Consider the following 10783-nt stretch of genomic DNA (forward strand, 5'->3'; position numbering starts at 1 on the left):
TATCGGGGGGACGGTGGGGTGCGCCCTCTCCCCCGGGAGCGCGTCGTGGCAGCCGGGGTGAGCCTCTTCCCCGGAGGCCTCGGAAAGGAGCTACGAGGGCGGCTTTTGTGAAGGAGCGGCCTAGCGGGCCCTGGGAGGAGCTCCGCCTAGGTCGAGGTTTTTGAGGGTGTTAGCCGTGCTGAGGTGGGTCAGAGCAGGCCCGGAGGGCCCGGTGGTTGTGCCTGGTGCTGCGGCTGCTTTGTGTCGGTCCTTTGGGGAGGTTTCAGCTCCTTGAGTTTATTTCTAAATTGCGTTCTTGTGACTTGACAGATCTCTCCCCCCCCTTTTTTTTTTTCTGCATAAGGTGCAAAAAACTCATCCTGAATAATTGTTTTTAAAAACCCTGCAGCCGTGAAAGTAGAACTTGCAGCAATTTTAGTGAGCAGAAGGGCTGGTTTGGTTAGTTTGTTCCTGGATTTTTAGGGTACTGCGTCTGCGGTTAAGAGGCTATCTTATTTGAAAGTGCTTTTTATTTGCTTACTCATAAAAAGAATATTTACTTTTATTAAATATGATAATAAAGAGATGCTATGTAATTGAAGATTCTATAGCTGCTTTTTGTTCTGTTTTTGGTTTGTTTTTTTTTTTTTTTCTGTGCGAAGAGGGAACTATCTTTTTTTTGTTTAAAATGGTAGGCGTGGATAAAATAAAAGCTGATGACTACCTGTGTATGTAGGTTTCCTTTGAGCCTTACAAGTGCTTTGAAGGAAGTAAAAATGTTTTTCTTTTCCTTTAGGGTGCAAACAGAAGTGAACTGACAACTCTGGTACTCTTAATTCCAAACAAGATGAAGATCCCGTCTTTGCTGCTGAGATTTCCTCATTGTTATTTCTATAGAAGAACTTACTTTACGAACTTTGACTTCAGTTCCAGAGCAGATTTCCTGTGCATTGAATCTCTTACACCAATGCACCACTATCGTACGAAATGGATACATTCATCAAACGGTTTGAGGAGAGAGCTGTGTCAGCAAGTGGCCCCTGACCAGCAAATAGAGGGACTTTCTGACAGAGAACAAAGACTCATAGACAGGCTTTACGGTGGACTAATCCAGGGTCATAGAGCCTGTTTAGCAGAAGCTATTACACTTGTAGAATCAACTCAGAGTAGGAAGAAGAAAATAGCCCAGGTGCTCCTTCAGAAGGTATTATCCTACCACAGGGAACAAGAAAAGTTAAATCAAGGAAAGCCACTTGCCTTTAGAGTGGGTTAGTCCTTTTATGTCTGTCCAGTAGTTGCTTTGACAGAATTACAGTCCTCACCTTTCATTATCACTATTGTTCTTTAAGCATTGTGGTCTGTAGTCTTGGATCATTGGTTTCTTGTGGTTTGTAACCAATCTAGATCACTTCTATTGTACAGTAGAATTATGGCTTGAGCTGGAAAATACTTTTGAAAAAGCTCTAGAAATAATTGTTGCTTTGGGGAGGGGGGCAGTTATTTGGGTTTTTTTTAGATAACTGTTATAAGCTGAAATGTTAGGTAAGTAGTTCGCAGATTGATATAGCTATTACCTAGGCTTTGATAGGGAAGTATGTAGTTAAGCAGACCTGTTCTTTTCCTAAAGAAGGTGTTTTATTGAATACTTCCTGAATCTCTTCATTAATCCACAAAAGGAAAAATATTTACCTTCCTGGTTTACGGCCTTTAAAGCAGCCTGCTTTTCAGCTGAGGAGACTTGAACCTGGTTATCTTGGAAACTATAAAATATTTTTCCCTTGCGAAGAGATGGACTACTAAAGTATGTCACGTCCAGCTGTTGTCTCTCGTGTGCATACAAAGGTAGTCTTGGGCATGGGAGCAAGAAATACCTGGTGGAGGTTAACAAGCTAATCTTAGTTTGCATGCTTTGACATGTAAGGAAATTGCCTGATTTATTTGAAATAACAGCTCTTCAAGGTGTAAGGGCTTTTGCTTTTAGAGTGTGTTTTTTATAAACAGTTAGGAAATTCGAAAAATACAGACTTGGGATATGATATTTTTAAAGTTCTGAAGCATAAGTCAGTATAGATAAATTCATTTGGAGGAGAGGAAATAAGGCTGGATAAACCCAATGTTATGTTGGTATGGGTAGGGTGAGGGCTGGTGAAGTGAGCACTGCTGTGTTGGATAAACCAAGGTACTGTATTTCAAGTCAGTTACAACTGCTTAGTTGGGTATATCAGTTGCAGCATAGCTTTTATTTGTCTTTGTTGTGATGTTGTGCTAAAGTATGAATTGTTATCAACTTAGATGTCTGTGTTCATGTGGTACATCATTTATTTGATTAACAGAATGTTTTTTTTATTCCTATTATGATTATTTATGTTTATGATTATTTAGGGTTGTCCGGTCCTCCTGGTGCTGGGAAATCGACTTTCATAGAATGCTTTGGGAAAATGCTTACAGAAAGAAAATACAAAGTGTCTGTGTTGGCTGTAGATCCTTCCTCTAGTACAAGTGGTGGTGAGTGTGAATTAAAGTTTGAGTCAGGTTTCTAATTCCTTGTCAACTATAAGAGTATCCATTGGGCCAAAGGAGGAAAATTTAGAGGCCTATAAAAGTAAAATTTTAAAAACAAATGTTGTGTTAAGTTTTCTGTTTTTTTTTCCCCATGTGATAGGAAATTGGGAAATACGTATCAGTGTCCTAAGTCTGTCAGGTTCCCTCTTTTCCAGTGTTCGAATGTTGCTTTACAACTTTCTTTTCTGAAACTTTAGATAGCTGTCGTTTTCTCTCTCTAGTTGTATTTATTTATTTCCCTGTGAATGAAGGAATAGAAGGGCATTTGTTTCTGCTTAAATTCAACAGTGGTAATGCTGATTGCTGGGCATGAAACACATGCTAGTTTCAAACTATTTCGAGGATGCTGCAATCTGAACATGTACGTTGGATTGGATTTTAGAATATTCATTAGTTCTTCTCAATAGGAATTTTTGGGTTTCTGTTGATTATACTGGTTTCAAGGTCTCCTGATGCAGTATCACTGAACATTTCTCTGACTTGTAGCATGATTATTTTTTTTTCCTAAATTTGAAATTCATCAAAGTTGTGTGGCTGTTGCTCAAATAAAAAATTCTAGGGAAAGTATAGGCTGACCATGCTTGATTAATGGTATCTCTGACATAAATAATAGAATCTTGATTTTGATCTTTTTCTAATAAGCGACTGCCAGGGAACATCATTCCTTTTTCCAGCTTCTACACTGTCAGAGAAGTTGTAATGTATAACTATTTAAAAAGAAAAAAAACCTTCAGCGTTGCAATGACCTGGAGCTAAGAAAGACTGTATTCTTGAATGCATGTATTCAAGACACATTAATAGAATAGCAAAATCCCATGGCAAGACTGCATCAGTTAAAGGAATTGAGCATCTCTCATCATTTGGAACGTGCATCATGTGTGCAGATCTCACTGAATCTGATTTAAAGTTTGTATGAGGGATGCATGTCAGCTTTCTTAAAAACAAAACAGAACAGTCTACCATCAACAAATACCAGAATCGTAAGGCAGAGATTTGTCCCTTTGGACGGAAGCAGCAAAGATTTAATTGTGTGGCCTGCTGTGTATAGGCCTCAAAAAGCCATTCAGGAATTGCAGAATTCATTCTGCCCTAGAACAAATTCTTCATATTTGGTAGCAGTAAGGTCTGCTTATCAAGCCTTTCTAGCTTCTGATAGGCAGAAGAACCAGGCAGTAACTTCCTAGTCCTCAGCAAAGTCTTGAGCAACTATTATTGGGCTATTCTTATTTGACTGACTTGGACCAAGAGATCTGTCTTTTCTCACTTGTTTATTTTGGGGGGAGAGGGGGAAGTTCCGCTGGTTTGCACTTTTGAAATAATTTAACATTAAACATTTAAGGTTCTCTATTGGGTGATAAAACACGGATGACTGAGTTGTCAAGAGACATGAATGCATACATCAGACCATCTCCAACCAGAGGGACACTGGGAGGTGTAACAAGGACCACAAATGAAGCTATTCTGCTGTGTGAAGGAGGAGGCTACAATGTTGTTCTTGTGGAAACAGTAGGTATGTTCTTAGGGTTGTCTTTTAGTTATCCTCTTGCAGTATCTGAATAAAGTGTAATACTGGCTTGAATCATCCTTGATTTTGCTCACGCTTTCATACATGGTTAATGGTTGAAAATTAATGCCCATTCTGTCAATTTTCTAGTTTTGTACGTTGTCTTTGTTAGTGGGATTTGTTCATGGTGCGATATTGGGGTCTGCTATAATTACTGTCATTAATGTGACTGAAAGTTTGCAATAACCAGTGAACTCTGGATTTAATTTTTCAGGTGTGGGACAGTCAGAATTTGCTGTGGCTGATATGGTTGATATGTTTATATTGCTGCTACCACCTGCAGGTGGAGATGAATTACAGGTATTTTTCATTTTCTTTTAAGTATTACCTAGGACTAGAAAGAGAAACTTAAATCCAAGATGTAGTATCTGTCTTCGCAGAAAATCCATATTGATAGTGTTTTGTAAATTACACTGCTACTATTAAAGTCTTTTCAGTGTCTTATTAATTTATTGCATAGTTAGGATCCAATATTCCCTCCCTGCCATGATTTTGAAGTATTAGGATGTAAAATTCTTACACTCTGACTTTGGCCTATTTACTTGTTATGTGATTTTGGGGAGTGGCTTTGTATTATAGGAAAACAGAAATCAATATAAATATGTTTGCAGACTTGGTCATGTTTTGGTTAAACTTAAGTCTGTACAGATGAAATAGGCTATCAAGTAAACTCTGATATCCATATTTAGTTTTCTCATGTCACAGTAGAGTAATAACTAGTGGTGACAGAGGCTGTTGGTACTACTGTTGCATGATGAGCACATGCACACACAAAAAAGTCGGCTAGACCCACCAGAAACTAATAAAACATTTTGACCTGCTTTTTGTGATAAAACAGCATGTCACAGTCTTTCTGGGTATTCATGGTTTCTCTCCATGTTCCATTTAGGGTATCAAACGGGGTATAATTGAGATGGCAGATCTAGTTGCTATAAATAAAGCTGATGGTGATTTAGTTGTGCCTGCACGGAGAATACAAGCTGAATACGTTAGTGCTATGAAACTGCTTCGCAAACGTTCAAAGGTTTGGAGACCAAAGGTTTGTACACTTAACTGTGGATTGCGGGGAGGGTTGATTTTTTGTTTTGTTTTGTTTTGTTTGGGTTTTGTGGGTGTGTTTGGGTGGTTTTTTATTAGTGTTCTGGGGGTTTTCGTTCGTTTTTTTTGGTTTTTTGTACATACACACCACCCCCACCCCCCAAAAAAGTGCTGAACGAGTTAGGATTGTTATCGTCTTACATAGCTATAGTCTCTAGTCTCCCTGGGCTCTTTTATAAAAATTTCAGTTCTGTTGTTCAGTTTTACACACTGCTAGAGGGTTAATTGCTGCTGTTGGTGTTTCACCTCTGATCTCAGGGTGGGCCACATGAAACATTGTGCAATACCACTCCTGCTCCCCATGATTTCTGCTCTGAGCTACTGTCTCAGCAGTAGCAGACCTATTGCTAACATCAGTAGTGGTACAAACTTGTCTTTCTTTTTGTAAACTACGCGTATCTTAAAATATCCCATAAGCTATTTCTCCCTCTTTTATAACTCTGAAGCCTATGATTATCTTTGTTCTTTCACTTGTTCATGTGTTTCCTTTATTGCTTTACTTTTTTAAAAATTTTTCACGTAATAGTTCTTGGGCCAGAACCTCATCTACTGTGTATGCAGTGTGTATATTGCTGGAATTCTCATCCTGTTGGCCTTTAGTTTTAATGCAGTATTCCATCTATTAAAAGGTTATGGTAAATTATTAAGGAAAAGATTCAGTGCTAATTTTTAGTATGTGTATATAGAATAAGCACACACATTCTCACTCCCTTTATTTATATATGTGTATATATAAAGGAGGTTTGCTCTACCCTGGTATTAAAATTGACCCATTGAATTAAGTTTAATCAGCTGGGCTGCTTGAGCTTGTAATTTTTGTTTCTAGATCTGATGAGAGGTCACATCTGATAAACATGGCCCAAAAGAACTGTTTGAGACTAGTGAATTAAACAGGTTATCAGAAATCTCTCTGTCTTTCAGTGATGGCAGTGTCTGACAACTGGAAGAAAGAAAACGTTGATGTGTAGGGGCTGTATCCATTAGATGGGGGAAAGAGAGACTTTTTAAAAATAAACTGTTCCATCATGTTGGATGCCTGAAATATTTTTGGCAAAATGAATTCCTAGTCTGGAAAGCAAAAGCAAAAAATACTTGAAATACCTCCTTTCTGGAATATTTTAAGTGTAAAAGAGTAGCTACTGGAGTATATCTACCAGAATATGTTATTAACTCTACATTTAAGTAACATGGCAACACTATACCTTTTAGCGAAAGGACTCATGAAAAATGATTCTCATTCATTATACAAGCAGTTGGACAAGGCCTATTCATCCCAAATACTATGGATCTCAGGGTCCACCTATACTTGGTAGAATATCAATTTTGAGATTTTTTTTTTAAAAAAGTAAGCAGCACAAAACTGAGGTGAGTATATTGAAGTAAGCTTGCCTTATGCGTTTCTTAATTTTCATGCAATCTACCTGATGCGATAGTTGAACCCTCAAGCCCAGTAGTTACTTGACTTTAAAAAGTCTTCTAAATCCAACAGGTAATGCGCATCTCTGCCAAAACCGGAGAAGGTATCTCAGATATGTGGGATAAAATGACAGAATTTCGTGACCTCATGCTCACAAGTGGTGAGTTGATTGCTAAACGACGGAAACAGCAGAAAGTGTGGATGTGGAATCTCATCCAAGAAAATATGTTGGAACATTTCCGGAGTCACTTGGCAGTCAAGGATAAGATTCCACTTCTAGAAGAAAAAGTTCTTAGTGGTGTCCTGTCTCCTGGACTGGCAGCCGACCTGCTACTGAAAGCATTCAAAGATGGTCTCTAAGCATTAAATTCTACTGTGTTTTTGTTAAGTACTTTATGTAAACATGAACATTAAATACAGTTTTTCTATGCATGGATTCAAATGTTTTACTACAGCAGACATTGATAGAATATCTATGCAGTACTCTGCAAAAGAATACTGTATATGCAAAGTTCATGAAAAATCCAAACACTCAGAGATTACTAAAGACTATATTGGAAAAAAGTATATTTTTAAGTCTTCTACTTGTACACACCATAGATCTGTTGGTCAAAAATGTGTGCCTGCTTCAAAGTGTGACTGGTTTTGGGAGGGTGGGAGAGAAAGGTTTGTGGTGCAGGGTTTTATTCCAGTTGTGGGACCATCTTGGAGCAGTTGACACTGCAGCTTTCTGTTCTAATGTAGCATCGGCTGTTGCCAGTATGGATTGCTTTTTCTTTCCTCATCTTGAGTGGCAGCAAGAACATTGGACCCTCTGGGCATCACCTGACCGCAGTCTTAATTTAAATGAATTGTGTGCGTATAAATAGAACGTAGTGGTGTTTGGTCCCTGTTTGGAAGCTATAGTTAGTTGTTATACACTAGGGGAATGGAATTTTAACCATCCCAGTTTCTAAACAGATGTTTTAATACAAAAATTTAGTTAGGCTTTTTTTTAAATGTAGACATCAAATGGAACAAATGTCATCCATGATGTTTTGATCGCATATGTCTTTATACTCGAATAATTGATCTCTAGTAATAATGGTTTGAGGTTTTCTGATCTGACTTGAGTTTTTGGGTTCAAAAGATGCCCAGTTGAGTTTGGGTTTGGGTTTTTTTTCCCCTGTCTTGTAGAGGACATGACTGCTTACAACTAAAAGTACTTTTTTATTTCCCTTGAGAACAAATCTGGAGGAAGCATTTTCCTAAGCCATGATCTGGAAAGCAGAGCTCATCTGGTACCTGCTAAATATGATGGGTAAAGTGGAAAAATGCTGATTTTTGGAGACCTGACAGAAAACCAGTAACATAGCAGGAGATTTAGTGAGTCATGACTTTAAAAAAAAAAAAAAGCATTGGAAGCGATTATAGTCTTGATCTTCTGGACACATACATAAAAGGTATGGTGTCTTTAATTTTTATTTTAGCTCAGTTTCACCTGTTTGGCTTCCTAAGAAGTTTGTGTTTCACACAGCATTTGAGTTCTGGTAACCTGATTGAATTTTTGAGGCAATTCCAGGGTAGCAGTGAATCAGTTTACTTAGATCCTTTTCCTCTTTTGTTTTTTTTTTTCCTTTTTTTCCCCCCTTTTCTCTTTATTACCCTCATCCCAATTGTTACAGTATGTTCCCAACTAAATTTACTTTTTCGTGCTGAACTCTGTGCTTCAGAATTTTGATTCCTGCCTAACTATCAGAATCCAGCAACTATCAGAAAAGATGAATGAATGTTGAAAATGCTGAGGATTTTTATATCATTTGGTTTGTGAAAGTGGCACAAATTAAACAATGCAGAAGAAACCTCCATCTTCGGCACTAGCGTTTCAGTTATTTTTCCCATTGTAGGATGATGTCTGTATAATTGCCCATATATTTTTACTCTAAAAATATGAAGCATGACCAGAAAGTAAAAGGCAAACTGCAAGGCAAAATAAAAACACTTCATAATTAAAAGCAACGATCCAATGATCCCCATGTGCATTTGCAGTGAAATATTAACAAAGAGCATTGTGGTGTTTTGTGGGACGTACAGCCAAGGCAGTTCTTTGTTAAGAAATTTTGCACCAGTGTAGCTGGTTTCCACTGCAGGAACTGTTGGAACATCAGTGCTCTGGCCCCCTTATTCCTATTTCTTAAACTTTGCCTCCCAAATGAGTAATTTGGGATTGCTGCAACCAGTTGCGTAGAAGTAGCTGAAAGAATGTTAGGGGGTGGCAGAAGCACATCAACTTCATTAGGACCATGTGGAAAAGATGTAGCGCTTACAGTATCTTTTCTGTTTAAAACCAGTCTCTATTAAATATGACAAAGTGCCCCAAACCAAAAGCAATGTCTTCTATCCTTTCAGCTTTAAAAATTAACTGTATTTTGATGGTACCTAGTAGAAGAAATGAGTCAGGTGGAAAAGATGGAAAATGAATTAATGAGAGCAGCAGCAGTTCAGCTGGTGAGTTCTCAATTTTTTGATAGTCCATTTGTTTCAGATGACAGTTTTAAGGGGACCTCATTTGTGCTTACCTGTTAGACCAAACCCTTATTATTGTCATTACTTTTTTTTTTTTTTTTTTGTCAGGGGCTGCTGTTTTCCTTGTCTGTTGTATGTGACCTGTCAAGCAAGTAAAATAGAACCTGCAACTTTTTTAAATGACAGCTGCTCAACTAGAATACATTTTACCACTTCTTCAGGATGCTTTCTGGATGCAGATCTATCCATCCACTCAAGCCGTGGGCCATCATTATTTTCTCGTTTTGTTGCTTCTTTTAAAGTATCGTTAGTTTACTAATGAACTCTTAGAGGAGGACAGTACAATGGCTTAAGCAAGTTCTACTTTTCTTTCAACTGCATTTTCTTAAAGTAGAGCATTGAATGAAAATCAGATTTGCTGCCTTTATGTGTTCATTTGTGCCTTGTACTTCAGTAGACAGAGAAATATCCTTGTACTGAAAAAAGTCTTCCAAAATGGCACAATAGATAAGGGTCCCTGCTTTGTTTTTCGGTGATTTCCCATCAAACTGAAAAGATGTGCTGTGCAAACTATGACCTGAGCCTCACATGTGAAAAGCAAATTCTTTGTTTTATAGCTTGTAAAATTTTGCTATGACGTGTTTTGGAGTCAGCTGCTGTTCAATTAATTGTGCAGTTTTGTTTATGCCCTCATGGGCTGGAGAAATGCATTGTCTTCAGAAGGGCTGCATAGCTTTAGCTGGTAGGCTATGATTTAGTAAACAATTCAGTATTTCCCAAGATAGGGAAGAGCATTTCCAGCTCATCGTTTCTAGCTCTGTGGGATTAAGTGGGGTAAAATGCATTAAAACATTGTCATTCAAGTAAACAGGCTTCTGAAAAAAGATAGTAAACAAATCTGTTGAGTAGGATGTTGACATATTCTTAGTTGCTCGAGTTAAGTTGCTCTCATGTTAATGTTTAAAACCACAGCTACTGCAGAACAATACGAGAAAATATCACTTTATGAGAAAATAAAAACAAGATTAAGTTTGTAGCTAGAGGTATGATAAACTGTTAGACAAATTGATATGGGAGGTAAGAAACAAACTTCAGATACACAGACTCTTGTGTCCTGCAAAGTCTTGCAGTTGTATGTAAGTGTGAAACTTTTCCCCAGGTTCCTGTGTAATAGATGTTGCTGGTGTTTCACAGCTGGAAAAACAAGTGTGGTGAGATCAAGTGATTTACCCAGGCCTCTGAAACAGGTCAGTAGAGTATAAGGGTTACAGTTCAGTAGTCTTTACACTGAGCCCCATATATATTTACGGCCATGTTACTTAAGGTTGAAAAAATGCTCTTAGCAAGTTCATGCTCTCAGCGTGACTTACTCCTTTCATATCTAATCTCTCTGTTTTCAGTGACAGGACCCAGTGACCCCTTTTTGACTACTGTTCTGTTGTAATGTCATGCTTTAAGTAGTAGAAAACTTTTCCTTGATATCTAATCTGCCCTTTCTTTTTTGTAAATGCATTACTTCCTGTTGTGCGTGCTTGTTCAGTCTTTACGTTCTCCTCACATGTATTGTTTCTTTATTCGTGAAATCTGCAGTGTGTTGGCTGTCTATTTGTGGGTCTTGAGATTTTGGGGATAAGGATTGAGCTAAAGAATATTAATGG

The 10783-nt window shown here is 37.9% G+C and overlaps 1 protein-coding gene across 1 annotated transcript; it reads left to right on the forward strand.

The window, feature by feature from the left end:
• Positions 1–826: 826 nt before the first annotated feature.
• On the forward strand, positions 827–7049 carry MMAA (methylmalonic aciduria (cobalamin deficiency) cblA type). Its single transcript, XM_009890730.1, has 6 exons — positions 827–1247; positions 2362–2484; positions 3881–4051; positions 4320–4405; positions 4995–5144; positions 6693–7049. Exons 1-6 carry the CDS (start codon positions 827–829, stop codon positions 6978–6980), a joined length of 1239 nt encoding a protein of 412 aa, XP_009889032.1. The 3' UTR covers positions 6981–7049.
• Positions 7050–10783: the final 3734 nt, after the last annotated feature.

The sequence above is a fragment of the Charadrius vociferus genome, unplaced genomic scaffold (genome assembly GCF_000708025.1).
Source record: "Charadrius vociferus isolate BGI_N301 unplaced genomic scaffold, ASM70802v2 scaffold178, whole genome shotgun sequence".
In the NCBI taxonomy this organism is placed as follows: domain Eukaryota; kingdom Metazoa; phylum Chordata; class Aves; order Charadriiformes; family Charadriidae; genus Charadrius; species Charadrius vociferus.

Bases quoted from the DNA above. Each gene is read 5' to 3' on its own strand.
- MMAA (XM_009890730.1), top strand. From the start codon at position 827: ATGAAGATCCCGTCTTTGCTGCTGAGATTTCCTCATTGTTATTTCTAT. The intron at 4,052-4,319 runs GTATGTTCTTAG...TTAATTTTTCAG, and splicing joins TGTTCTTGTGGAAACAGTAG to GTGTGGGACAGTCAGAATTT. The intron at 4,406-4,994 runs GTATTTTTCATT...TGTTCCATTTAG, and splicing joins CAGGTGGAGATGAATTACAG to GGTATCAAACGGGGTATAAT.